General features: G+C 32.0%; 6 protein-coding genes across 8 annotated transcripts; 1 reads left to right on the top strand and 5 right to left on the bottom strand.

Annotated features, from left to right (window-relative positions):
* Window positions 1–5,876: 5,876 nt before the first annotated feature.
* On the bottom strand, window positions 5,877–8,618 carry LOC107367201 (uncharacterized). The gene is made up of 4 exons (XM_015934877.3): window positions 8,083–8,618; window positions 7,189–7,327; window positions 6,389–7,012; window positions 5,877–6,313 (listed from the first exon to the last, which is right to left on the bottom strand). Exons 1-4 carry the CDS (start codon window positions 8,298–8,300, stop codon window positions 5,984–5,986), a joined length of 1,311 nt encoding a protein of 436 aa, XP_015790363.2. The 5' UTR covers window positions 8,301–8,618; the 3' UTR covers window positions 5,877–5,983.
* Window positions 8,619–9,645: 1,027 nt separating this feature from the next.
* LOC107367202 (uncharacterized) lies at window positions 9,646–12,272 on the bottom strand. Of its 2 annotated transcripts, XM_015934878.3 has the most exons (7): window positions 12,078–12,272; window positions 11,302–11,967; window positions 11,151–11,213; window positions 10,518–10,655; window positions 10,304–10,447; window positions 10,162–10,215; window positions 9,646–10,074 (listed from the first exon to the last, which is right to left on the bottom strand). In XM_015934878.3, the coding sequence occupies exons 2-7, from the start codon at window positions 11,524–11,526 to the stop codon at window positions 9,895–9,897; spliced, it is 804 nt and encodes a 267-aa protein (XP_015790364.2). In that variant the 5' UTR covers window positions 11,527–11,967; window positions 12,078–12,272; the 3' UTR covers window positions 9,646–9,894. The 2 variants fall into 2 exon arrangements, with proteins under 2 accessions (XP_015790364.2, XP_015790366.2); XM_015934880.3 differs by lacking the exon at window positions 12,078–12,272 and having other exon boundaries at window positions 11,302–12,067.
* Window positions 12,273–12,381: 109 nt separating this feature from the next.
* On the bottom strand, window positions 12,382–14,371 carry LOC107367204 (SWI/SNF-related matrix-associated actin-dependent regulator of chromatin subfamily B member 1-like). Its single transcript, XM_015934883.3, has 7 exons — window positions 14,182–14,371; window positions 13,971–14,076; window positions 13,774–13,900; window positions 13,438–13,703; window positions 13,151–13,317; window positions 12,875–13,065; window positions 12,382–12,773 (listed from the first exon to the last, which is right to left on the bottom strand). Exons 1-7 carry the CDS (start codon window positions 14,257–14,259, stop codon window positions 12,602–12,604), a joined length of 1,107 nt encoding a protein of 368 aa, XP_015790369.1. The 5' UTR covers window positions 14,260–14,371; the 3' UTR covers window positions 12,382–12,601.
* Window positions 14,372–14,876: 505 nt separating this feature from the next.
* On the top strand, window positions 14,877–24,533 carry LOC107367203 (uncharacterized). Its single transcript, XM_015934882.3, has 4 exons — window positions 14,877–15,800; window positions 16,530–16,703; window positions 23,079–23,887; window positions 24,251–24,533. Exons 1-4 carry the CDS (start codon window positions 15,604–15,606, stop codon window positions 24,520–24,522), a joined length of 1,452 nt encoding a protein of 483 aa, XP_015790368.1. The 5' UTR covers window positions 14,877–15,603; the 3' UTR covers window positions 24,523–24,533.
* Window positions 18,609–20,435, bottom strand: LOC107367205 (uncharacterized). Of its 2 annotated transcripts, none has more exons than XM_089267248.1 (9): window positions 20,156–20,435; window positions 19,945–20,050; window positions 19,782–19,874; window positions 19,601–19,669; window positions 19,415–19,489; window positions 19,258–19,317; window positions 19,070–19,144; window positions 18,906–18,972; window positions 18,609–18,825 (listed from the first exon to the last, which is right to left on the bottom strand). In XM_089267248.1, exons 1-8 carry the CDS (start codon window positions 20,231–20,233, stop codon window positions 18,908–18,910), a joined length of 621 nt encoding a protein of 206 aa, XP_089123374.1. In that variant the 5' UTR covers window positions 20,234–20,435; the 3' UTR covers window positions 18,609–18,825; window positions 18,906–18,907. The 2 variants fall into 2 exon arrangements, with proteins under 2 accessions (XP_089123374.1, XP_089123373.1); XM_089267247.1 differs by having other exon boundaries at window positions 18,609–18,806; window positions 20,156–20,420.
* LOC149094465 (uncharacterized) lies at window positions 20,750–22,424 on the bottom strand. The gene is made up of 8 exons (XM_089267252.1): window positions 22,188–22,424; window positions 21,977–22,082; window positions 21,814–21,906; window positions 21,657–21,710; window positions 21,483–21,551; window positions 21,318–21,377; window positions 21,146–21,205; window positions 20,750–21,029 (listed from the first exon to the last, which is right to left on the bottom strand). Exons 1-8 carry the CDS (start codon window positions 22,263–22,265, stop codon window positions 20,995–20,997), a joined length of 555 nt encoding a protein of 184 aa, XP_089123378.1. The 5' UTR covers window positions 22,266–22,424; the 3' UTR covers window positions 20,750–20,994.
* Window positions 24,534–24,650: the final 117 nt, after the last annotated feature.

The raw sequence follows: 24,650 nt of genomic DNA, 5'->3' as shown, positions 1-24,650 counted from the left end.
TGTTTACCAGAGGATATAAACTACATTGATAGGACCCAATTGGACTGGAATAACATGAACATTAATGACCAAGCCAGCAAAAAGAAAACGGTTAAGTCTGATAGATTCATGATTAATAAATCTGAATTCAATTATGTTAACCATGTATATTATGATAATACTGAAGGAATTATATCGCTAGATTTTTCTAACCTTGATAATACTAATCAACCATTTGATAATAATCAAGTAATGTATAAAAATTATAATTGTCCTCAAAACAAATGTGAAACGATGAGCTCAGGCCTCGCTTTTCGCAGGACTGACAAGAGTGAACTGAACATGCGCAAGAGCCATGAATTGTAACTTGTAACTTAAGATTCATATTGGTCTGACAGTACACGATATAATTTAACATTATAATTAATCAACAAAATCTTATAACACCATATATAATCTTTTATACTCTATAATTAACCCCAAAAAATGCAAAAAAAACAAAAAAAAAATTGTTTTGTTAATCACGCCAGAAATCTTGCAGATTGCATAAAGTCTATTTAATCACATTTTACTCAATAGCAAAAAGAATCTAAAAATCTAATTTTACTAGTGAACTGTAAAAAAAAGAGAAAGTGAAAGTATGCAAATAAGCGTCTAAATTGAATCTTAAAGTAAATAAAGTAATTGTCAGGCCAGTTGTGCCTAAGCAAAAGATTAAAGAATAATGTCAAAAAAAAACGTGAAGAATCAAATTGAAAACTGATGAATCTACGAAGTAAACGAAGAAACTAAATTTCACGCAAAAATGCTATAGAAATGAACATGAATAGATAAAGAAAATAATTCAGCCGAAAGAGGCTTCGGCTTTAACAAGTTGGGGAGGATGTAAGGATCTGGAATTTTGAGGATTATTTGAAAGTACCAATTTCCAGTGTAAATCTAAAATCCTTTTTTATTTAATGATTCTAAGAAACTGACGGTCTGACTAGGCCTGGTAACTGATCTTAGGATCAAGAAATACTAAAAATTTAAGAAGTAAATAATAAAATCTGTCAAACCGTTATGCATTGAAGTTAAATTTATGTGAGAAGAAATAAGAAGAAACTAAGAGGTCACGTAAGCCAGGTCTACAAGGGTCAGACCTAGGCAATGGTATAAAAAGAGAAAAAAGAGAAAGAGAAGTCAGTCCTGACCCAATAGAGGTCTCGGCTCGTCGCTACTAAGTAACTTTAAATTTTGGTTAATAAAACTTTGTATTGTGTTTCGAATATTGAAGAATTAAAATAATGTGAAGTTCAAAAGTTAAAAGTTCTCTTTCTATTTAATTTAATTCTCTGTTTCATCTCAGTCCTTTGATTTCTCACTTTTACCAACGTCATAAGTCTGACAGTAATGTCACTATCTCACCATTTTATCTTCACCAATTTCCCACCTTACAATATGTCAATAAGGTCGATCATGTCAATAAACCTTCATTTTTAATTAAAAATCTAATGAAATTCCCTTTAAACTAAATATTTAATTCTTATTACTTTATACAATAAAATATTTTTATCAATACAAAAACAGAGTTCTAGTTTCCAGACCAATAACTACTAGGTCAGACGATCGCTCGCCAAAATCGGAGCTTTAGTGAGGAATTGAATCTATCGTATTGTTAGTTAGATTTAACAAAAAACGAAACTAACTTCGAAAAAAGTCGAGAAATTGTATCTTAGTTTTACTCCTTAACCAGCCAGTACCGACCAAGATTCATTGCATTCTCTTGCACCCGAAATCTTGTTCACAAGAGATATGAAATTACAAAATAACCTGTGAAACCACATGCAAGCTTTGAAATTTGCTAATGTTCCGGCGTTTATTTAAGCATACTGGGTTATGAAAGTCATAGGTCAAAATGCCGAAAAATGACCTTGTCGTCGACCTTGATGGTCGTTATTTAATTTTCAGGCTTACAGCATGTTCTTAATCAAGCATAGTGCAAGTATCAAGACCTCATTCGTTTAGGAGATATCATAGTTATAATACAAAAAATTACTTTTTCATGAGTTACAGATTTTTTTTCCCTTTTTGGGCCAAATTCCGATTACTATTAGTGACTTAATGATGAATCTTCATGAGAATCATCAAAATCCCTCGAAAATTTACAAACGACCATCAAATGACCTCTAAAGGTCAAAGGTGGAATCCAGCAAAAGGAGTTTAAATGAGGATTTTCATCATCATTTTTTTAGCGAAAATGAAATAGATCATTGTGTTACAACATCAAATCCATAATAGAGTTCCAATGGCTTATCACTCTTTCAAAACTTCTGTTTGATTGCATCTTGATTGACCTTGAAGAGATCGATATTCACCAGGTCCAGTGGCTTTATAAATTGTGCATAGAGATGTTTCGGTATGTCTTAACTCTTGATTTTCACAATTATTTGCATTAGTCATAAGAAAATGATGACACATGGACAGATACTTAATCAGGAGGTCAACAGTTTTTTTCGTGTTGCTGTAAAAAAATCAAGTCATAAATTTATTAATCTTGATTAGATTGACCATCAGTTGATTTGACATTATCGTCAGATTTAAAAGATTGTTTGAATAAAATTTTTCCAGTCATTAAGCCATATTCAATTTTATCAAATTACGCGCCAGTAAAACCAGATTGGTTAAACAACCAGCTAATTGATAACAATCATAAAGGACTATAGTGTTTGTCTCTCAAGTACTTGCTTCTAAGTGCTTTTACAGAAATTTGGCTTTTATTGCTGTACAACCAAACTGTATCAATGCTAACAAATTAATTTTGAGGTTGTTTTCATTTTCACACTTTTAAAATAGTTTTTCACTATGAATCAATCAAAAATTAAATTTTTAAAAAGTTTTGACTTACACCCAACAACAAGATGCAGCAATAAAGCTCCTAAAAAAATTAACCTTGACCCCTTTGTTTCTATTGAAAGACTCAATCTGCCAATCGACAGAATTTGCCGAATCATTCAAGTATCATCACCATCATCATCATCATCGATATAATCATCATTGCGACTTGAATTTTGTCATCCTCAACACCATCAGCCAAGGATCATCATTACAGAAAGCAGCATGTCAAGAATGCAATTCGTATAATGGAAAAAATATTCAACATCAACCTTGCTAACTACAGTGAAATTACACTTGACCAATATTTCTGGAGATACTCCATCTATTGGAATAATTAATACTTTTTTCTTTGGTAAAAGTTTTTCTCTTTTTGTTCTTTGTGAATCTTTCTGATTGGATAAAATTAAAATCAAGTAAGAAGAAGAAATATCAGAGAAAATTTTGAATTATCCCAATAGATGGAGTATCTCCAAAAATATCGGTTAAGTGTAATTTTACTGTATTTTATGCGATTTAAATCTGACACGAAAAGCAGTCTTGAAGAATATAAAAATTTATTTAATATTCGAAAAAATTTCAACAATGACTTCTATGAGTACCAATTAAATGCGATAGAGATCATACAACGACAAGAAAAAGTTCCCACAAGAAAGTGCTTGAAAACAATGTTTCACCCTATATTTTGCGTATAAATTTTATTATTGCGAAAAAATCTATGGTGTTTATACGAATATGTATGCTGGTCTCAAAAAACTTAATGATATGAAAGACGATAAAAGATACAATTTTCTAAGCATAATTTCTAGCTTGTTTATCATTTCTTATGCAATATAGTATTGAAAATCCATAAAAACTTGGACTTAGACTAATCATTCATTGTCCAGCTTATTGCGATTGCAAATGCATCCCAGAATTTCACTTAAAATGTGTGGAGGTTTTTCTCAAGTTGGAATGCAGGACGATCACTTCCTTAAAATCTATGATTTTCTCAGTTTACGAAACCATGCAGACAGAAATGGCTTCATCGGTGCAGATGATTCTGTTGAATGCAGCCGTCTCTCCATGAATTTCACCTAAAATCTGCCCCAAAATTTTTTCGGGCTTATTCCGATGCCTCTGTGAAGCGCTGGGCTGTAGAAATTTTGCAATTAATCGGAAAATTTTCCTCAAGCAATGTCGCAATGTTTCTCGACAAGCTCAATAATGATTTCCTATTATAAGCACGATGAATTGTTGGAAATATCTTTCGCTAACTCTTTCCATCGTGTTGGAATGAGGCATCACAATATGTTTCTATTCAGAGCTTATTGCTCTACGAGCAGTAGCATAACTTTCATTTTGCACTTGATATGCTTTAATATAGAAGGCACACTGATTTCTGTATAACGTAGTTATTTTGTATGGACTTTAGGTCAGAAGTAACACAAATAGTGGAACCACAATTTTAGTATTTAATATTAGCAATTCAATTGATGAACTGGTCCAGGTTCATCTGTCCAGCAAATACTGAAATCAGAATTTTAAATAATCCAATAGAATGTCAATAATAATTGAATGGACACAATTTTCAGACGGGTAACTTTTCCAGATTCCATTTAGTCCACTTTAAATATTTTTCAAAACATTTATTAATATAAAATTTAATGGCCACATTTCAACTGGTAACTCGTCCAGTTTAATCCTGTCGACTTGTAATAATTTCGGCCATTTAATAACATTTATTAATAACAACCATTTTGTGGCCAATAATTCCATTTTAATTAACTAAAATTTAGTTGAACTAATAATTAAATAAGGACTACGTCCAATTGACGAAGCACTAGTTCCAGACATTTTCAAGTTACCACATTGGAGTCCTAATTTCAACTCCCCTCAATAATCCTTTAATTAAAACAAAGAGTTACTTTTGCCCTTCTGGCCATTGTTGAGAATAAGAAATAAGACAGGGAAATAGACAAAATAAAGAAAGAGGAGAATAATTTGGACCATTTCTCTTTCTCAATTTGAATACTTAATTTTTGAATATTACATGTATTAAACAATTTCTCGGTAGGGTAAAACATTTTTAAAAAAAACCTGGGGCAGTAGCTGCAACTATTCGCGGTAAAATCGAAAAAGTCATTCGGTAATGATTTGCACCCTGTATATTAAAAAACGTAATAAAATATATTAATACATCAGTTATGTAGATTTGATTCTGTGAGTTAGAAGCTGCAAAGCAAAATGTCTAAAACTCTGAAAAACTTTTTCAGTTTGACGGTCATGATGAATTCCAGATTTTTAGAACAGTTAACTAAACTTAAATCAATCTAATTTTAACAATGCAACTTGCTTAAAGAGTGAAATGCATCATAAGTTTACCAATTCATATCATGATTTGACTGTTGAAAATCAACATTTCATCAATTTTTGCTTCTTCGACACCCGACTCCATTTATACTCGTCTTCTTAATTGAATTTTTCAGTTTAAATAATGCATTTATAGTTTCGCTGTTCATATCAAAATTTTATAAAACGAGGGAAACCCATCGATATCGATTTAGCAATTCTTGGGGCTCTATCGTTTGTGGGAGAAAAACCGAAGATCCGAATTATGCTATAGCATCATTATTCAAACTTGCTGCTACTGTCGCAACAGTAATCACAATTATCCCAACAGTTTAAATGCAGCGCCTTTCATCGTAAATATATTGTTGGTGATGTGGCCCCGGGTAACGATACCTATTTTTGCGTCTGGACGTTCGTCGACTGTTTATATGGTTTTTCTAAGAATCTTATCTACCGTTGATTCCTGGTTATCCTTTGAGAGCCTTCTTTCGTGTTCCTTTTTTCAAATTTGATTTAAAATCATATCTGATATATGTTCATTAATAAATTATAATTACTTTAAACTAAACCTGAGATACAGATTTTTGGAGTTTAATTCTGATTAGAATTGGCCTCTGTAAAATACATTGACTTAAAGTAAATTTGACTACCTTTAACATTAAGTTGTCATTTGTAATTAAAATGTAATGAAATTCCCTTCTTAATAAATATTTAATCCTTATTAATTTGAACAAAAGTTCGGATCAATACAAAAACAGAGTTCTAGTTGTTCAGACCAATAACTAAATATCCAAGTCAATCAAGCTTCATCTATTTTTTTCACAGCTTCATATGTTCCTTTGTCATAGTTCAGAATAAATTGATAATCTTTGTAGTTGGTTTCACCCTCAAACAGTGCAAGACATTCATCATAAAGGGCTTTGGTTAAAGGTGAAATCGGCTTAAATCTGCCTAAAATACTGAGTTTTTCGTCATAACGCCACATTTCATCGCAAAACATTCGATGTGAATGTTTCAATTTCCTATTCATTGACTGTCTTTCCTTTCTATCAGCTTCAAGATCCAAAATCATTTCATCTCTAGATGGAAGTTCAGCCTCCCCAGTCAAAGTTCGAACAAAATACTTGGCCTGGAAATTCAAAGAGCGATAATGGTTAATAAAATTGTTTGAAAGTTGTTATCATTTCCATCAGGTGAAACTTACCATTTGACTAAACACGTTAAAGACCGGAATCCTCTCCATCAAACCGAGATATGCCATTGTTGGATAATTAATGTTGATCATGTGCATGAATAACCCATCGACTCGACCCTCACCTCCTTCGATTCCACATGAAGGGTCAATTATGCTCAGGTCAATTTGATAGCCAGTTGCAAAGATAATTGCATCAATGTTTCTTAAAACAGTGCCATTCGTTAATTCAATTGAATCTTCTCCGACTGATTTGAATATGGCTCCAGTTTGAATTATTTTATCTCCAAATGGATAAAAATTACCATTTTCCTTACCAGTGTAACATAAATAGGTTTCACTGGCAACATCGGCAACTTCAAGAGCAATATCAGCTCCTGAAGGTCCACCTCCTAAAATAGCCACTCTCTTGTTTTTAAACATATCGGGTACTCTGTAAGTGTGTGTATGGATCTTCAATCCCTTAAAAGTATTTAATCCAGGAATATCATTCGGAATATATGGCACTGAAAAGCGTCCTTGGCATATACAGACCACATCAAATGTCTCCGTGAATGTTTCTTGAGTTTCAAGATTACGATAATCCACAAACCATAAATCATTATTTCGAGATACTTTTGTTACTAAATGCAAAAACTGAAAAAAAACTTGATTGATTAGCAAGATGAACGTAATGAAGCTAGAGCTGATTTCTGATAAAAAGAGGTGAAGATGCAATATCTTAAAGTTTTATTTAATATTATTCATCTGCTTTTATGGAAATTATAATTCTGATTCCAATTTGCAATCAGTTAAATCAGGTAAAAACTAACCTTAGTGTGTTTTTTTATATCAAAGTGATGGGCAAAATCTTGTAAATATTTCAAGACTTGTTGGTGACTGACATATTTAGACGGATTTTGATTGTGAGGGAAATCATCAAACTCCATTGTTGCTATCGGAAGATTGGTCCTGGTAATTTATTGTTCATCGAAAGGGTGAGGACAAAAAACAGTGTTAGAAGGGAAATTTCCATAGATTTTAGATCGGAATTCCATAGATTAAATCATGATGGAAAGATAGATTTATAGATTTTTAGATGGTTCAGATTTGATTGTCTACCGTAAGACAATTAGATAGATTTATAACTTCGACAATCTGTGGGGTGTTGAGAAAGTTTATGGTCAAGATTGGGTAAAAACCTTATTTTCTGTTTATACTCACATTGTCAGTTCAGATATTTTCCATCTAAATAAACTTTCTCAACACCCCACAGATTGTCGGAGTAAGGTATGACGGGTAATCTTTGGACTTTTTCAAAAACTAATTGCGACAGTTAGACATACAGGTACCATTTAACCATAAAGGTAAACTTCTCGAGAGTGTGTTGTGAAAGAACGATTTTTTGATTTGATGAAGAAACGAATTTCCATGAATTGAAAAAAAAACTTTTTGACAAATTTTCTGAATTTGAAAATATATGGTTTTTGATGAAATGCAAAATCAGATTTTGACGCTCTGTCTATTTAAGGCCATAAATGAACAATTTTTTCACAACACACTTTTGAGAAGTTTAACTTTATTTTAACAGTTAATAAATGGTTCCTATTAGTCTAACAATTTGTAACTGTCGCAATTGAATTTTGAAAAATTAGTCCAAAACATTACTCGTCATAGCGTATCTTTTTGAATATGAATTGGAGGGTCGAAATATACAAAACACTTACCTTAAATTTCGGTAAATACTTGAATGAACTGGAAGTCCATATTTATTGGGTTCTGTGTCTTCACAATAAAGCCAAGTTCCACCAACATCAGCTTGTTTCTCAAAAACAGTGACATCGAAAAGATCCTTTCGTTGAAGAAATTTCTGCGCCATGACTAATCCACCAGGACCAGCACCAATAATTGCCACTGAGCGACGTTTAATACCATTGCCGTTCATTATTAAACTTAAATTGTTGTTAATAGTCAAGATCAAGAGAGTGAATAAATAAAGTTGTTTGCCCAATATCAATAGCAAGTGACAAATAGTAAAATGATCAAAGAGTAAAGAAGAAGCTCTCCATAAGTTTCAATTGGAAGCGAGGTTGGCCGTCCTAAGCTAGAGGCGTTCACATCAGACACTCTTTTCAATTTCTTTCAATTTAATTTTAATCGTATTTTTAAATCTAATCTAACAAAAAATACCTTCGAATTACAATTAAGCGCCCACACCAGAGCCACTTTGTAAGCTTCATAAAATTGAATTGAGAGAAACCTCTTCTCATCAACTCTGAAAATGATGATGATTTTTATTGATTGCGATAACAAAAAAATGAAAACAAATCACAAGGTCAGAATATGATTAGCAGAATGAGAAGTAAACACAGAGAATAAGATAAGCACATGATGAAAAATACTAGACGGAAGAAAATGAAGAGAAGAAAGAGATTCAGGGCGAAGAGTGGAGTAATGAGAAGAAACTAACTGAATCGCGATAATTTTTTATATTTTTACGAGGGAACCCCATCGATATCGGTTTACCAATTCTTGGAATCGTCTCTTTAGTGGGGAAAAACCAAAGGCAGAGAAAACTGAAATCGAAAGATTGGAATGTGAGATGTGAGGTGAAAATAAAGGCTTTGCTCACTATGCTCGGATAAGCTAATACACGGACTTTGTATTTCGATGCTCATTCATAGCGAATCTCGCAAACATAATGAACCTGCAAATGTAGGAGGTAAAATTAAGATTGAGCTTACCTTTATCAGAAACTTTTGTGATATTGAAGATACCATCTATGAAGTATCTATGAAGATTGTAATGCAACAGATTTGATTTTGATTTCATTGTCTCTGTTGTTTCATTATTATCTTAATCAATATCAATATTAAGCGTAACACCCGTTACTAGTACATATGTTGTAATTGTTTTAGTTGCAATAGTAAAGGGTGTTTTAAGTGCAGCATCCTCTAATATCAATGCACACATTATGAGATCAAACAAACATAAATACCGATTTACCTGGTTAGAATAAGTAAGAAAAGAGTTTGATAATAACAAATTAATATTTATTAATATTTTGATATTGACCCAATAATGAAAGGCATTTGCTATCGCAAGGATTGAAGCTTATTTGAAAGATGTGTCAGTTTTCAACAAAATCTCATTCACGATACCTATTTTTGCGTCTGGACGTTCGTCGACTGTTTATATGGGTTTTTAAGGATCTTGTATACCGTTAATCATGTTGATTCCTGGTTATCCTTTGAGATACAAAACGTAATTTAAATCAAATCAAACGTCGCTTCTTCTTTCAAAGTTGGTTTGAAATCATATCTGATATCTGTTTATTAATAAATTATAATACTTTAAACTCAATCTGAGAAGAATACAGATTTTTGGGGTTTAATTATGATTAGACTTGGCCTCTGTAAATTAGATTGACTTGAAGTAAATTTGACTATCTTCAACAGATATTAAGTTGACTGTAATAAAACATCAAACCGATCAACAGTTTGCTTCGATTCCAAATAAATAATCATTCAGGCCAATTCTCATTCAATTACAAACACTTGAGCATTTTGATTAAGCAAGTAACTCTTCAACTTTTCCCAATCATTTTTTTTCAACTTTGACTTTTCTTTGAATCCCTTGACATCAGATTTTTCACTCCAACCAGATTTCTTGCTCTTCTCCTTATGATGATGGTGATGATGGTGCTTATGATCATGTCCCTGTTAAATAAATATCAAAATAAGTAGATGAAAAATTATTCAGATTCACACAAAATAAATGAGTCTAAACACAAAAGATTAACTTACATGATCATGATCATGAGCGTGCTTGTGTCCGTGCTCGTGTCCGTGCTCGTGAGTCTAAGGATAAAGTTAACAGAATGATCGATTAGTTGATGCTTTCAAACCATCCAAGTGTATTCAGATTAGATTTTTATTGGAAACTTACCTGTGCATGGCTATGACCATGCTCATGATCGTGTCCATGCGAATGTCCGTGTTCATGTCCATGTGAGTGGGCATGTTCGTGTCCGTGCTCGTGTCCATGCTCATGTCCATGTCCATGGCCGTGTTCGTGACTATGCGAATGACCCTATTTTTCAACAACAAACCAAGAAAAATATAAATATCGAAATCTTCGATTGTCTTTTTAATTTTCTTACATGTTGATGTCCATGCCCGTGCTGATGTCCATGGTCGTGTTTATGTTTGTGATCATGCTTATGACCATGTTTATGACCATGACCGTGGCCATGACTGTGACCATGCTGGTGCCCGTGGCCATGATTATGTTTGTGACCCTAAAAAATCAAGATAAAAAGTTAACATTAGTAGAGGCAAGTCAAGATCATTGGGAAAACATAACGAAACTATTTGATCAGAAATTCAAACATCATTTAAATAAATGAACTTCTTTTTAATGAAAAATTGACAGCGAATATGTCAGAATCTTTTGATCATTGAATAATTATCAGACAAATTTTTATTTTCATAAAGTAAATTAAAAAAAAACAATTTTACTTTTTACGATAAAGGCAAACTTTAAATAAAAGGATTGATCAAATGTCTAACCATTTTACCCTAACAAAATTTTTGTATTGATTTAACCTTTAAACTGCATCTTAAATGAATTTTAACAGCTATTTTCATCTAAAATCAGGTAAAGAGTTTTCACACAAATTATTTCCCTCAGTTCTAATTCGCAAGCAAACGATTTTACTTTCAATTGGATTTCACTTTAAGTCCACATTACTTCACATTAAGTTTCACTTTAAACCTTAAATCAAATGACTTACATGTGAATGATGATGGTGAGCATGGTGTGGTTCATGGTGGTGGTGATGATGATGGTGATGAACCTAGGAATCAGAAGAAAGAAAGAATGTTGAGATCAAGTGCAAATCCAATTGGAGAATCACAATTAACGCAGATTAATCAGAATGATACCTCTTCCTTATAATGTCGATGAGTTGCTTCAGCAAGTAAATCTTCATCATTTAGTGAAGCCAACACTTGAAGTGGACTGGAAACGACAACATCATTTGACAGTGTTGTTAACGTTGTAATTGGGATTGGTTGTGGTGTAGTTGTTGAACTATTGTTAACATCACCATAAACAAAATTAATTCCAGTGATCAATAAAGTTATTGGTGAAATTAGTGATAAATACATGATTAGTGAATGAAATTTTACCAACAGATTACCAACTATTGGTTGTGGTGATTGAAAGTAAACACGCACAGATTTTGATTCACTTCTCAGAACACTTGCGATTGCTGTTTAGTTCGGCATTGATCACATTTGTAGCTTATATACTCGAATTGTTATCATTGATTGTTGGGAATTGTGGGTGGGAAGGATGATCTACGGGTTAATTAGTAAATGATGAACATCATCCAAATGATCATGATCATGATTAAAATTGTAACAAAAACCAGTTTACTGTAAAAGACTGGCAAAGTTGTTGTTTTCAGGAGCCATCTGAAATGGGTTGAATTGGATGTAAATGAGATGAGCACCGGTTGACTGAAGAACCATTGATTAGGTGTAAGACGGTAAAAAAATGCCCCAATCTGTTAATCGTTTAAAGTTGGTTAAAGGATTGTATTAAATCTAAACATAAAAAAACAAAATGAGGAGGAAAAAACAAGAAAAATTGGACTAAATGATGGTTTCTGTTTCTCGTATTGTTTTCATTTGATTTAATGAAACAATTGACTGACCTTGTTGATTCAATTTAATTTTTTACCTGCAAGTAGATTTATTGGGATGATAGGTTAAGGCTAATTAAATGATGACAGTCTGCAAAAAACGTATATTGATCCAATGAACAATGTTTTGTGGATGCAACATCAACTGGAGCAGGAAGGATTTGCAGACTTACTGTCTTAATCTAATTGAAACCATTTGATTGCCACTATAACCTAGGACTAGCGATTTGGTTGTTTGATCTTTATCCAATTTCAAAAAATTACAATCAATTTGTCCTTACATTAAAGATTAGATTAGATGATTAGCAAATATGACTAGCAAATATTTTTAATTTTAATTCTTTAAGATCACAAATAGTTTATTAAATAAAGATGAAAGTGAAATGTATACATGAAATGATTGTAAAATGATATATCTTCAAAAAAATTACTTGACAGATGAAGACTTTGTCTCATAATTGACCAGTTGAGTTGATTGAATTGAATTGTAAATGAAAATTTCAAGAAATTGAAAATATTGAATGCCGATATGAGTTCTACCATGCAGGAGCGGTATTAGCCAGTCTTCTCATACGTCTGGTGTTTCTGTCTTGATCTCGAATCTTCTTTTCCATTTCAGCGTCAGTGAGAGTTTCAAGGAATGGACACCATTGATCAGATTCAGCTTGGTTTCGAAATGGCACCTCTACAGTGGGTAATGGTGATTCACTGAAAGATAATTGTAAAGAAGATGTTAAGTTAGCTTCGGAAAAAATGCGAGTAAAAATAAATTTTACTGTCTAAATAGTTTTATGGCATTGATACTTTACCTGAAAGCATAAGTCCTTTGATGCCAAGATAATTGACCTCTTATACTGTAAGCAATTGCTGTAACAAACTCTCCTCCAAGACCGAGTTCTGCACAGAGTCTTAATGCAAATTCTTCGGGACTATTTTCTTTTTCCGACATATCCCATTCGAATTGGTCAACTAGAGAGATATTACCAACATGGATATTCAACTAAAGAAAAAATGGTCTTAGCTTAGTTATGTGTAATTCCGGATGACAGAAATTATTAGATTGTATTTAAATTTGCCAAACAAACCTTAAGAATGACTCGTTGATCAGTTTGCTCTTCGAGAAGAGTATCAGTTTGAAAAGACTCAATCTGTTGTCGAATTGATTGAGCTATAGCTGGCACAAAAGCTGAAGCTGGGAGATCCAAATCATCACAAAGTACCTCAGCAAACTGCTCAGGAGTGACTAGTTGTTCTAGAATTATAGAGATTAAAATTATTAGAAAAATATACGAAATATTTGAAATTTTATGAAAATAGGAAAAGAGCTAACAATAAGAATTAAGAATTAGTAATGAATAAAAGAGCAAATCACCATTTTTATTCCAGGTAAAAGTGTCTCGCAGTTTATGTCCATCAATCTCCATATCAAGCCTGATCGGTACAAGGAAATCAGGTTGATTTGCGTTTTCATGAACAATTGCCGGATCCAAATCATCAAATGCTAAAGGGAAAGTGCGGACTCTTTTTCCAGATAACCGATTGCGACTTACTGGAGTTGAGCATGGAACTGCATCAAGATGGTGACTACTGTTTGGCAATGTTGCATGTACCCAATTAGCTCGTTTTGTTTTTGTTTCTCTACAATAATAAAATCATATTATTAATTCGAATACACTTTCTAATTTTTTCCGAAAAAATGGAAACTTACTTTTGTGTCAATGGCTCATTAGATATAGACAGAGCTTTGTATTTTTCATCTCGACCTGCAAATATCTCATTGACTTCACTTGCTTTGAGTAATGTGATATTTGTAGCCAAGCTATGTGGGCCCAGACCTATTGCAGAATTAGATTAATGATATAATTAGTAATTTAGAAAATTCACCGAAGGGAAAACAGCCTTTACCTAGTGAAACAAGTTTCTTTCTTTCCTCGACTGTAACCAATCGACGCCACAAAGAAGGATATCTTTTGTATAGGGATCCCCTAAACATACGCAGATAATTTCCAACCTGTAGGTGGAATTAGAATGAAAAAATCAAAATTAATACTCAATATAAAACAGACAATATGATTAATACCAATATAAATAGTAAACAACTAAATTCGTAACATACCTCTGAACCAATGTAATAATACTCTCCATCTTTATCATCCAATTGGAACGGAGTTGGCCTATCACCATAAGTTCGCATGATGAAAGGATTCTATTGTCAGCTAATAAAACAGTATAATAAATAAATAAATGGATAGTTTGAACACTAATTCAAATGAATTAAATCAAAACACATTTGCTGTCATATGTTACAAGTTTGTATGGTTACTGTCAAAAATAGAAGCGCGGCAAGTTTAAATTAAGCTCTCAATATGCTTATCCTTTGAATCAAATGTTGATTCACCCAAACATTGATGATTTCAGGCGATCAGATAAATTAAAACCCTGTGTTCATTCAACAACAGTCCAATAAGAATAAATTTATCAATTTATAAGGTTTTATAAAGTATGTAGTTTAATAAATTAAAATAAATTATGAATAACAAGACAAATTCAACCAATTTGAAAACAGTCGTTATTAGCCTGATGAGAAAATAATTGAATGATTGAATGATTAAGGATTATAAACAGATAGCAAGAGTAAAATTCAAAGAAGAAGGCCTGTCCCATGTGAAGATCGATGAAATTACAATTGGTACAGTTATATGTATCATCATTATTATCAAGTTTAGTGAATTGAATCGCGCATTCGTAACTCAATTTAACTCTTTGTTTGTTTGTTTCCCAGTGAAAAATATAACCCACTCTGTTCATTTGTTACAACTCCAATAACGAACGGTAATACATGTTCAGCTTCAACTGTTATACTTGGAGTAATATCGACTCAGAATTTTATCGATCCACTTCCAAATATCTCTAGCACATTTACAAAGCAATATAATGTCTTGCCTGATGATGATGAAGATGATTGTCTTCTTCATCTTCTTCTCACTTTTCAACTTAAACTGGGCATGAAACTTGGCTAGTGTTTTTTCCTCATTTAGTTTCAAAGTTATCTCTTCCTTGGTAACCCTCTTTGCTAGTCTTTTTGTTATTACTTCATCTCGTTGTCATCATTTCCAATGAATAATTTTTAAAACAATTTCTGCTTGTTTGTATTAATGTATCTCCAATCTAATTCATCTGCAGATCATAATTAAAACAGTCAGTCACAAGATAACCATCATTTACTTTAGTCTTCAACTCGTCCAAATATAATTTTTGACTAACAATCAACTGTTCGCTGTTGCACCAACAAGTGACTTGTGTCTATCCATTCTGGTCACTATTAATTTCTGGTGAAAACGAATGCATCCAAAGTTTTGATTATTACAGTTGATAAAATACATTAATTGCAAAATACTCTAGCCAGTGCTTTAGTCAAGAGTGCTTTTAAAGAGTAAAGTTGTTTTTGTGTTTCAAGAGATTCATCATAATTGCTCCGATAACTACGCTTTTATTGTGTGCAAAGGTTGTCAGTCTCTGAGTAAAGTTGAATTCGCCGATGGCCTTTGGATACATTGGTCACATTTTGTGGCGTGATCGCAATCAATCCTTTCATCCAGAAGATCCTTTGGTCGTTGATAATGGACTTGGAGCCGATGTTAAATTCACCTTTATCGACGTGATTCCAGGAGTGCTCAAGAAACCTCCAGCTGGTTTTCCCGCTAAAAGGGAATCCATTGCCTATCACAGTTTCAGGTAATTAAAAGGTCAACAGCAATTGACTAATTAGTGTCATTATAGCATTCGTGCACCATTTTCTCAGCAAACCTTTACCTCTTGCCAATAATCAAATTGTTGCATCAAATATACGGTTAAAACAAAAGGTTAATCATTACCATTATTGAGTAGATTAGCATTTTGAAAAAACTTCATTAAATTTGTTACTTTTTTTCCATTAAATTTTCTATTATCGATTGGCAATTGAAGGTTTTCTGGGCTTCAAATGATATTTTTTATGTATTTACTTATGCTATTGAATAGCAGAGTTTACATTATTTATCCTGGTTTTCAGGTGAAATAATGATTTAGTTTTCCCGCTTATTCATTGGTTATCTGGGTTGAATCTGCTCAAACAAAAAGAGTAAATCAATTAAATTGTTGAAAAAGAGTCAACTAAACTATGAAAATCAATTTACTTACAATTTCATTTCATTTGCCCAAACACAGTTTTGCATTTGTTTCCAATCAATAGAAGTGTATTCTTGAAATGGTCAGATATTCCCCAGTGAAACATTTCCAAGCTTATTGGAGAAAGTTTAGACAAAAATGATTACATTAATCAATAGTTATTTCATATTTAGTTGCATTTATTTCGATTTTTGATTGATTTTCAATCAAATCATTTCTTTGAAATAAAGGCTGAATTAATGAGATTCCAGTTTGCTTGAAAATCTTATAACCAGAATCTTACTGTGACAATTACAGTGCCCTGGTAGCAGCCTGCAACGAATGGTTGGCCAAAAACACGGATTGGGAAGTAATCAACTGCGAAACCATTTTACTGTTTTTCAAATTTGAAGACAATGGTTGGCAACTTGCTCCACAAGATACTTGCTTCCATCTTGATGGCGATGCCCATAGTTCATTGATGGCTTTAAGGTAAGTCCAAACATGTCAACTATTGACCATTTTCAATTTACATTGAGAAGCTTCCATTTCCAGTGTCCATCCATCTTGTCTTTCCGACCACTTTACAAGATTGAATTATCGTTGCTGTTGTATTACAATCAATTTCATTTGCCTTCTGAAAATAAATAGTAAAACGTGTAAAATAATCTGATATTGAAAGATAATATTGAACGGGTTATAATACATTATGATTGCAATGTGCCTTTCGGTCATCTATAGAAATGGAAAGGACAAAATTGATTGAAATAATGAGGATGATTATGACCAACACATTAATGCAGGTATCAAGTATCAGTACAAAAACAAGGTTAACATATCAAATTTACCAGTCCATTGAAGAGACAGAAACATTGAATAAATTAGTATTCAGCTACCAGAACCATTGGAAGCTAACTAATGGTTAAACTAATCAAGAAAAGTGACACAACGATTATTGTTCATCCTGGGACGCAAAGATGTCTGACTAACAAGTAATGATCAGTGAAGCATTTCATTAGATTAACAGATTAATTGAATAAACTTTCATATCTAACGAGTTAATGAAAAAAACTGAACCTAAACATGACTCGAGTCACATGCATGTTAATAATCTCAAGAGGAACTAATTGGTTTTGAAATTATCCATTGATTGGGTCAATGAGGTTGGTGGATTGAACAAAAAGGCATTAAGCTGACTCTATGTGTAAAGATGACTTGAAAACAAGCCTGAAATTGGGACAAAATTGACTTTTAATTTGATTGTCAAGTCTAACCAGGAAAGTGAGATAGAGAAAGGTCAAAACACTATTTATAGCATGAAGATGATCAGCAACGGAAATGATAGCAAGACTTGTGGAGTGGACAATGAGAAAGGATTGATTAGTTGCTGTTAATATATGAGGTCCAATAATTTCTTGGTTGTCCTTTGCCTCGAGAAATGCCTTTGTCAATGGATGATAAATTTAGATATGTTAATGTTTACGATACTGAAGGGTACATGGAAGGCAGGGAAGAGAATGCACTTATCATGGTCAATTCGGGTCATTTATTCAATCATTTTATCCTTACTCACCATCATCTTCATGGTCCTCAAGTTTTCTCCTTTACTCTGTTATGGCCTTTTTATTGATCTATCATTTCTTGAAGTGAAGCTGAAAATGAAAAAAAAGCTTATAGTTAGTGTTGCAGTATAATTTTAACCTTTAGATATAGAAACTCTGTTTTCATGGGAAACAGCGGAAAAAAAGAGTTGATTACAAATGACTTTCTGTTTATTGTTGTTCCGATAATCACTCAAATGATCGTTATCTTGTCATTAAAAGCTAAGGCCTCGTCCATACTTGTCATTATTGTAATAGAAATAAAAAGATGTGTCAACAAAGAGAGTCGGGAAATGTTCAAACTTATAGTTACTCAATTTAATCTTTCATGGTGAAAGACATGAAAAGAAGAGGAAAAGTTGAAGACAAGTTGACAAAGGAGAAGCCAATAGTAGGCCTAAATGAGAAATTTTCAATTCTAATTTCATGTATTTGGATCAAAATGTTGTTTTTGTATTTCTAGATATAAAGGCTGAAAAAATGGAATAGCTTCGATCAGAAGGGGAAAAATTATTACATTATTAATATGTATGATATAAAAACTATTCAGAAAATAGTTAACACTTTCAAGCTTTGATAATGATAATTTATTACCAGTTTTGTCAACAATTGTTATGGATCCAAAAGTCCAATGCATTTGCATATTAATGTTGAAGTAAAACAATCGCTTTAGATCCAAGTAAACTCCAAGTTGCTTTTTTGGTGATATTGATGATTGTTTATGAATGGAAACAGTTAGTTTGATCATAAGAAAAGTTGTAATCAAGTTTGAATGAAATAAATTATCAACATGACATTATAACGATAAACGGCATTTATTAAACGCATAGCTTAATTTATTTTTGTTAGAGTCACAAATCCGATAGACGAAGACTGAGAAGACAATTATCAAATGGTAGCATTTTTATTCATTTTATAATTATAATTTTTGTTAGTGGATAGCAAGTCAGCTAATACTCACTATATACGCCATCTAATAGTCGGTCATAAAGTTCTAAAATTAAAGAGATAAACTTATTAGAAAAAAATACGTTGATGAAAATTTATAAAAATAGGAAAGATTATAAGAATAATGAATCAAAAAGTAAATCACCATCAGATATAGTATTCATTTCCAAATGCTGGGTTAAGAACTAGTTCATCATACTTTTCAGATTGAACTAGATTTAGAGAATTTAAAATTAGAAAAATATAAGTTTATGAAGATTTATGAGAATATGAAAGATTTTAAGAATAATGAATAAAAATGTAACTCACTATCAGAAAAAATAATCGATTCCGGTTCTGGATTAAGCATTTGTTCATCAAACCAGTCAGGATCGAATGCGGGTCCTAGAATTAGAGAGATAAAAATTATTAGAAGATATTAGTTGATGAAAATTTATGAAAGTGAGAAAGATTCTGATAATTAATAATGATAAAAAATAAATAATCATTGAACTGACCTGCCGCTTGTGCAGCTAAATTTTCGGCATAAAATTCAGCATCATACTTTTCAGATTGAACTAGATTTAGAGAATTTAAAATTAGAAAAATATAAGTTTATGAAGATTTATGAGAATATGAAAGATTCTAAGAATAATGAATAAAAATGTAACTCACTATCAGAAAAAATAATCGATTCCGGTTCTGGATTAAACATTTGTTCATCAAACCAGTCAGGATCGAATGCGGGTCCTAGAATTAGAGATAAAAATTATTAGAAGATATTAGTTGATGAAAATTTATGAAAGTGAGAAAGATTCTGATAATTAATAATGATAAAAAATAAATAATCATTGAACTGACCTGCCGCTTGTGCAGCTAAATGTTCGAGATAAAGTTCACGACGCGTTAGCCCAGGAGCAACAACTTTTTCTAGAATCGGAGAAATTAAAATAGTTAGAAAAATGTAAGTTTATGAAGATTTATGAGAATAGGAAAGATTCTAACTATTGTAAGAATTAATAAAAAAGTAAATCAGACGAACTTTTGTATTTTTCATCTCTGCCTGCAAATATCTCATTGACTTCGCTGGCTTTGAGTACTGTGATATATTTAGTCAAGCTAGATGGAATCAGACCTATTAAAAAATAAGATTATAATATTATTAATAAATTTATCAAATTCAACGAAGGGAAAACAGTCTTTACCTAGTGAAACAAGTTTCTTTCTTTCCTCGTTTGTAACCAATCGACGCCGCAAAGAAGGATAGCTCTTGAATAGGGCTCCGTCAAACATACGCAAATATTTTCCAACCTGTAGGTGGAATTAGAATGAGTAAAATAAAATTTGAACTCAATATAAGACAGACAATTTGATAAACACCAATATAAATAGCAAACAAATAAATTTAAAACATACCTTTGATGCAAAATAATAATACTCTCCAATATTATCATTCAATTGGAACGGAGTTGGCTTATCACCATTAGTTTGCATTGTAATGAATTCAATAATCAGCTAATAAAACAGTATAATTATTAAAAGAATGGATGGGTTGAACACTAATTCAATTTGATTTAATAAAACACATTTGCCAAAAGAGACAAGACAAGAGTTACAGTAACACAGTAATGGTTAACTGATAAATCAAGGATATTATCGTTTGAGCATTCATTTTCGATATTTTATCGATCTTTCTTACAATAGATCGAATATTTAAATGAGCTTAACTTTTGCTATTAACGGAAAAATTTAAACTCCTCAGAAGAGAGTTACTTATGTTGATGTAAACCGTTATTTTGACAATTAGCAAAGTTGCAAATCAGTCTGAATAAAAATAAATCATTAAATTAGTTTTCTCTTGAACTATCACTGTGTAACAGATAAGACAATTTCATTACTTATGATTTATGCTTTGTCTAACTAAACCCCTTGATCGTTTGTTTTAAGACAATTCTAATGCCTATTGAAAGTAAATTTTATTTCTGAACGTAATAATTTTGACCAAATAAGTATTTTATTAAAAATATTTAATCAGACAAATGATAATCTACAATAGTCGAATTGGTTGTTAGAAATATAAAATCAAAGCTGTTTTTTCACAATAAACGGCATTTATTAAACGCACAACATTGTGTATTTATGATGAAGCCACAAATCCGATAGATGGAGACTGGGAAGATAACTATCAAATTTGCTCCAAATGGTTGCATTTGTATTTATCTTATGACAATTATAATTAGTGACTAGCTAGTCAGCTAATATCCATTATATAAGGCATAAAGTTGGGCGTCTATAATTAAAGAGATTAAAGTTATTAGATTAATATAAGTTGATGAAAACTTATGAAAATAAGAAAGATTGCAAGAATCAATCATGAATAAAAAAGTAAACAATCATCAGACAGACCTCTGTATTCTGCCTCTTCTCTTTCCATACAAAGTTCCTCCTCAGTGAAGCCAAATTGATCTATAATTAAAGAGATTAAAGTTATTAGATTAATATAAGTTGATGAAAATTTATGAAAATGTGAAAGATTGTAAGAGTTATGAATGAAAAAGTAAACAATCATCAGACAGACCTCTGCATTCTGCATATTCTCTTTCCATACAAAGTTCCTCCTCAGTAAAGCCAAATTGATCTACAATTATAGAAATTAAAATTTTTAAAATATTTAAGTTCAAGAAAATTTAGGAAAGATTGTAAGAATTGGGAATTTAAAGAAGTAAACAATCATCAAACAGACCTCTGCACTCTGCATCTAATTGTTCATGAAAAAGTTCCTCCTTCAATTGCTCGGGAGTACCCAATTGGTCTAATAGAAATAAAGAAATAAAAATTATTAGGAACATTCGAGTCGATGAAAATTTATGAAAATAGGAGAGATCTTAAAAACTATAATGAATAAAAAGTAAATCACCATAAGACAGAGCTTTACATTCGCCATCCATTTGCTCAGGAGCGTCAACTTTTTCTATAATTAAAGAAATTGAAATTATTAGAAAAATGTAAGTTTATCAAAATTTATGAGAATAGGAAAGATTCTAAGAATTAAGAAAAAAGTAAATCAGACGAACTTTTGAATTTTTTATCTCTGCCTGCAAATATCTCATTGACTTCGCTGGCTTTGAGTACTGTGATATATTTAGTCAAGCTAGATGGAATCAGACCTATTAAAAAATAAGATTATAATATTAGTAATAAATTTATCAAATGCAACGAAATGAAAACAGTCTTTACCTAGTGAGACAAGTTTCTTTCTTTCCTCGTTTGTAACCAATCGACGCCGCAAAGAAGGGTATCTCTCGAATAGTGATCCACCAAACATACCCAAATATTTTCCAACCTGTAGGTGGAATTAGAATGAGTAGAATAAAATTTGTACTCAATATAAAACAGACAATTTTATAAACACCAATATAACTAGCAAACAAGTGAATTTAAAACATACCTTTGATGCAAAATAATAATACTCTCCAATATTATCATTCAATTGGAACGGAGTTGGCTTAACACCATTAGTTTGCATTGTAGTGAATTCAATAATCAGCTAATAGTCAGCTAATAAAACAGTATAATGATTAAAAGAATGGATGTTTTGAACACTAATTCGCTTTGTTTAAATAAAAACACATTTGCCAAAAGAGACAAGACAAGAGTTATAGTAACACAGTTATGGTAACTGATAAATCAAGGATATTATCGTTAGAGCATTCATTTTCGATATTTCTCTCGATATTTCATCGATATCTTTACAATAGATCGAATATTTAAATGAGCTTAACTCTTTTGCTGTAACGGTCGCTTCTCACTGCTCAGAAGATAGTTACTATTGTTGATGGAAACCGTTAGTTTTACAATGATAAAGTTGTAAATCAGTTTTAATAAAAATAAACCATTAAATTAGTTTTTACTTGAGCTATCACTTTGCATTAAAACAATTGCTTTACGGAAACTTTTATGCATTATCTAACTAAACTGCTTGATCGATTGTTTTGAAAAAACTTTTATTGCTGTTGAAAGTCAATTTTTATTTCTGAACATATTAATTTTGAACAGATCAAGCAATTTATGCAAAATATTTAATTAGACAAATGATAATCTTCTTTTGATAATCAATTTGCAGAAATATAAAGCCAAAGTTGTTTTTTGACAATTTGGCATTTATTGAACGCATAACATTATGTATTTATGATGAAGCTACAAATCCGATAGATGGAGACTGGGAAGACAACTATCAAATTGCGCCAAATGGTTGCATTTGTATTTATCTTATGACAATAATATTTTTTTTAAATTTTTCTTATCGATATTAATTTTGAACTTATTTTTTTGTAATTAGACTCTGGATAAAACGTCGAGACATAGATGTCATTAATGGTGGAACCAATGGAAATGAATTGGGTGGAAATGAAGCCAATGTTGCCAATTCATCGTCGGAAACAACCCACCAAACTATTTGTTATGCTGATTTCAAGCCTGAAAAAGATGATGACGATGATACAACTCGATTTGAAAAACTAGAAACTGTTATTGACCGTGCCAATAAATCAATCCGAGAAGGTAACGTTAAAGGGACTCCTATAACCATTGAGACGCTCTACTTTCCTGCTAATTCGGATTGGGAAATTGATCCTGAGGCAACTTTACATGTTTTTCCGGGTAAATGTGTCTCCATTATTCGTCTTTTTTATATTTCTGGTGCTGATAACTGTACGGAGCAAATTGGTATTCGTGATTTTACTCCTAAACTACTCACTGGCGGGGGACTCTTCAAGAAACCTTCATTCGAAAATTTATCTGGAACCATGTCAAGAGCTTCCGATTGGCTGGCAAACAATGGTTCCCTTGAATTTAAGAATGCTCAATGTTTAGAGATAAAGGTTAAAAATTATAAACACATTGAGACCAACAGTATGTCCCACTCTTCAGATCGTGGTGACTATCTACGAATATTTCGAGTCGCTTATACCAAACGACCAACTGACTCAGTTCAAGATACCCCAGATAGTCTTAGACCCGATGATTCAAATACCTTTTCTCCGAGATCAATTTTTTTGTCATCAGTTATTTTTACTCCTGCCGATAGAGAAACCTCCTTGACTCAAATAAAACGTAAACTCCATGACTGGGTAGATAAAGCAATTAAAGGTAAGTCTAATCAATTTAATGTTGAGAAAAAAACTGACGACCATCCCGAACAATCTTGATCTTCTTACCTTTTAATACTATTCGTTAGAATAAGTCAAAAACACAGATAAAGTCACAGTTGCTCTTATCTTGTCTATCAATTTGCCTTTTCTATTAATATCGCACTTGATTGTTCAGCATATTTTTATAAATTACATTTAATCGCCATTATAAATCAAGAGCTAAAGATGGAGCCACTAAACAGGGAAGGCTAACATTAAAAGCTCATAAATAATTATTGTTGCTCTTTGTTTTCTCGTTTCACTGTAATTGTATCGATTTAATAATAATTTCCTTTTCTCCTAACCTAACCATTATTCCTAGATATACGATTTGAAGGTGCCAATCCTGGAAGTCAAAAACCTCGTCTTCTCAGTGCTGAAACAGTTGAAATATTTTGTCGCCAATTTTCCGAAGAAGATATCAAAGGGGAAACTGAAAATACCTTTCAATATAACCGAATAGGAACCATCAATTGTTTCCTTTTCATGGCTTTCCGAGTTTATTTCGATGTTGGACAAGTTGGACGAACCTTTCGGTCACGATCAGTTGCCAGCACTGCGTCCCGTAAGACTGACTCATGTAAAGTGCTGTGAAGTCAACTAACGCTAAACAATGTTAAAAATTATTCAAACAGCCGAAACACTTCAACATTCATAATTAACTTATCCATTCTATATGCTATTGAAAAGCTTCAAGGATGAAAATATTCCATATTTTATCA

This window comes from Tetranychus urticae, chromosome 1 (assembly GCF_039701765.1).
Source record: "Tetranychus urticae isolate SD_2017Ah chromosome 1, NJAU_TeUrti_SD_1.0, whole genome shotgun sequence".
NCBI classification, from domain to species: Eukaryota; Metazoa; Arthropoda; class Arachnida; order Trombidiformes; family Tetranychidae; genus Tetranychus; species Tetranychus urticae.
This window is presented reverse-complemented; position numbering and strand designations above follow the sequence as displayed.

What these genes read in the sequence shown, in the direction of transcription:
- LOC107367201 (XM_015934877.3), bottom strand. Translation starts at nt 8,300, where the DNA reads ATGAACGGCAATGGTATTAAACGTCGCTCAGTGGCAATTATTGGTGCT. An exon ending in ATATAAAAAAACACACTAAG is followed by an intron (nt 7,013 to 7,188) that starts GTTAGTTTTTAC and finishes GTTTTTTTTCAG; the next exon opens with TTTTTGCATTTAGTAACAAA. An exon ending in TTAACGTGTTTAGTCAAATG is followed by an intron (nt 6,314 to 6,388) that starts GTAAGTTTCACC and finishes TTGAATTTCCAG; the next exon opens with GCCAAGTATTTTGTTCGAAC.
- LOC107367203 (XM_015934882.3), top strand. Translation starts at nt 15,604, where the DNA reads ATGGCCTTTGGATACATTGGTCACATTTTGTGGCGTGATCGCAATCAA. An exon ending in AGTTCATTGATGGCTTTAAG is followed by an intron (nt 16,704 to 23,078) that starts GTAAGTCCAAAC and finishes TTTTGTAATTAG; the next exon opens with ACTCTGGATAAAACGTCGAG. An exon ending in GGTAGATAAAGCAATTAAAG is followed by an intron (nt 23,888 to 24,250) that starts GTAAGTCTAATC and finishes CATTATTCCTAG; the next exon opens with ATATACGATTTGAAGGTGCC.
- LOC107367204 (XM_015934883.3), bottom strand. Translation starts at nt 14,259, where the DNA reads ATGCGAACTTATGGTGATAGGCCAACTCCGTTCCAATTGGATGATAAA. An exon ending in AAAGAAACTTGTTTCACTAG is followed by an intron (nt 13,901 to 13,970) that starts GTAAAGGCTGTT and finishes ATTCTGCAATAG; the next exon opens with GTCTGGGCCCACATAGCTTG. An exon ending in ATCAACGAGTCATTCTTAAG is followed by an intron (nt 13,066 to 13,150) that starts GTTTGTTTGGCA and finishes TTTTTTCTTTAG; the next exon opens with TTGAATATCCATGTTGGTAA.
- LOC149094465 (XM_089267252.1), bottom strand. Translation starts at nt 22,265, where the DNA reads ATGCAAACTAATGGTGTTAAGCCAACTCCGTTCCAATTGAATGATAAT. An exon ending in AAAGAAACTTGTCTCACTAG is followed by an intron (nt 21,907 to 21,976) that starts GTAAAGACTGTT and finishes ATTTTTTAATAG; the next exon opens with GTCTGATTCCATCTAGCTTG. An exon ending in CAGAGATAAAAAATTCAAAA is followed by an intron (nt 21,711 to 21,813) that starts GTTCGTCTGATT and finishes CTTTAATTATAG; the next exon opens with AAAAAGTTGACGCTCCTGAG.
- LOC107367202 (XM_015934878.3), bottom strand. Translation starts at nt 11,526, where the DNA reads ATGTATTTATCACTAATTTCACCAATAACTTTATTGATCACTGGAATT. An exon ending in ATCGACATTATAAGGAAGAG is followed by an intron (nt 11,214 to 11,301) that starts GTATCATTCTGA and finishes TCTGATTCCTAG; the next exon opens with GTTCATCACCATCATCATCA. An exon ending in CTCACCATCATCATTCACAT is followed by an intron (nt 10,656 to 11,150) that starts GTAAGTCATTTG and finishes TTGATTTTTTAG; the next exon opens with GGTCACAAACATAATCATGG.
- LOC107367205 (XM_089267248.1), bottom strand. Translation starts at nt 20,233, where the DNA reads ATGCAAACTAATGGTGATAAGCCAACTCCGTTCCAATTGAATGATAAT. An exon ending in AAAGAAACTTGTTTCACTAG is followed by an intron (nt 19,875 to 19,944) that starts GTAAAGACTGTT and finishes ATTTTTTAATAG; the next exon opens with GTCTGATTCCATCTAGCTTG. An exon ending in TTTAGCTGCACAAGCGGCAG is followed by an intron (nt 19,490 to 19,600) that starts GTCAGTTCAATG and finishes CTCTAATTCTAG; the next exon opens with GACCCGCATTCGATCCTGAC.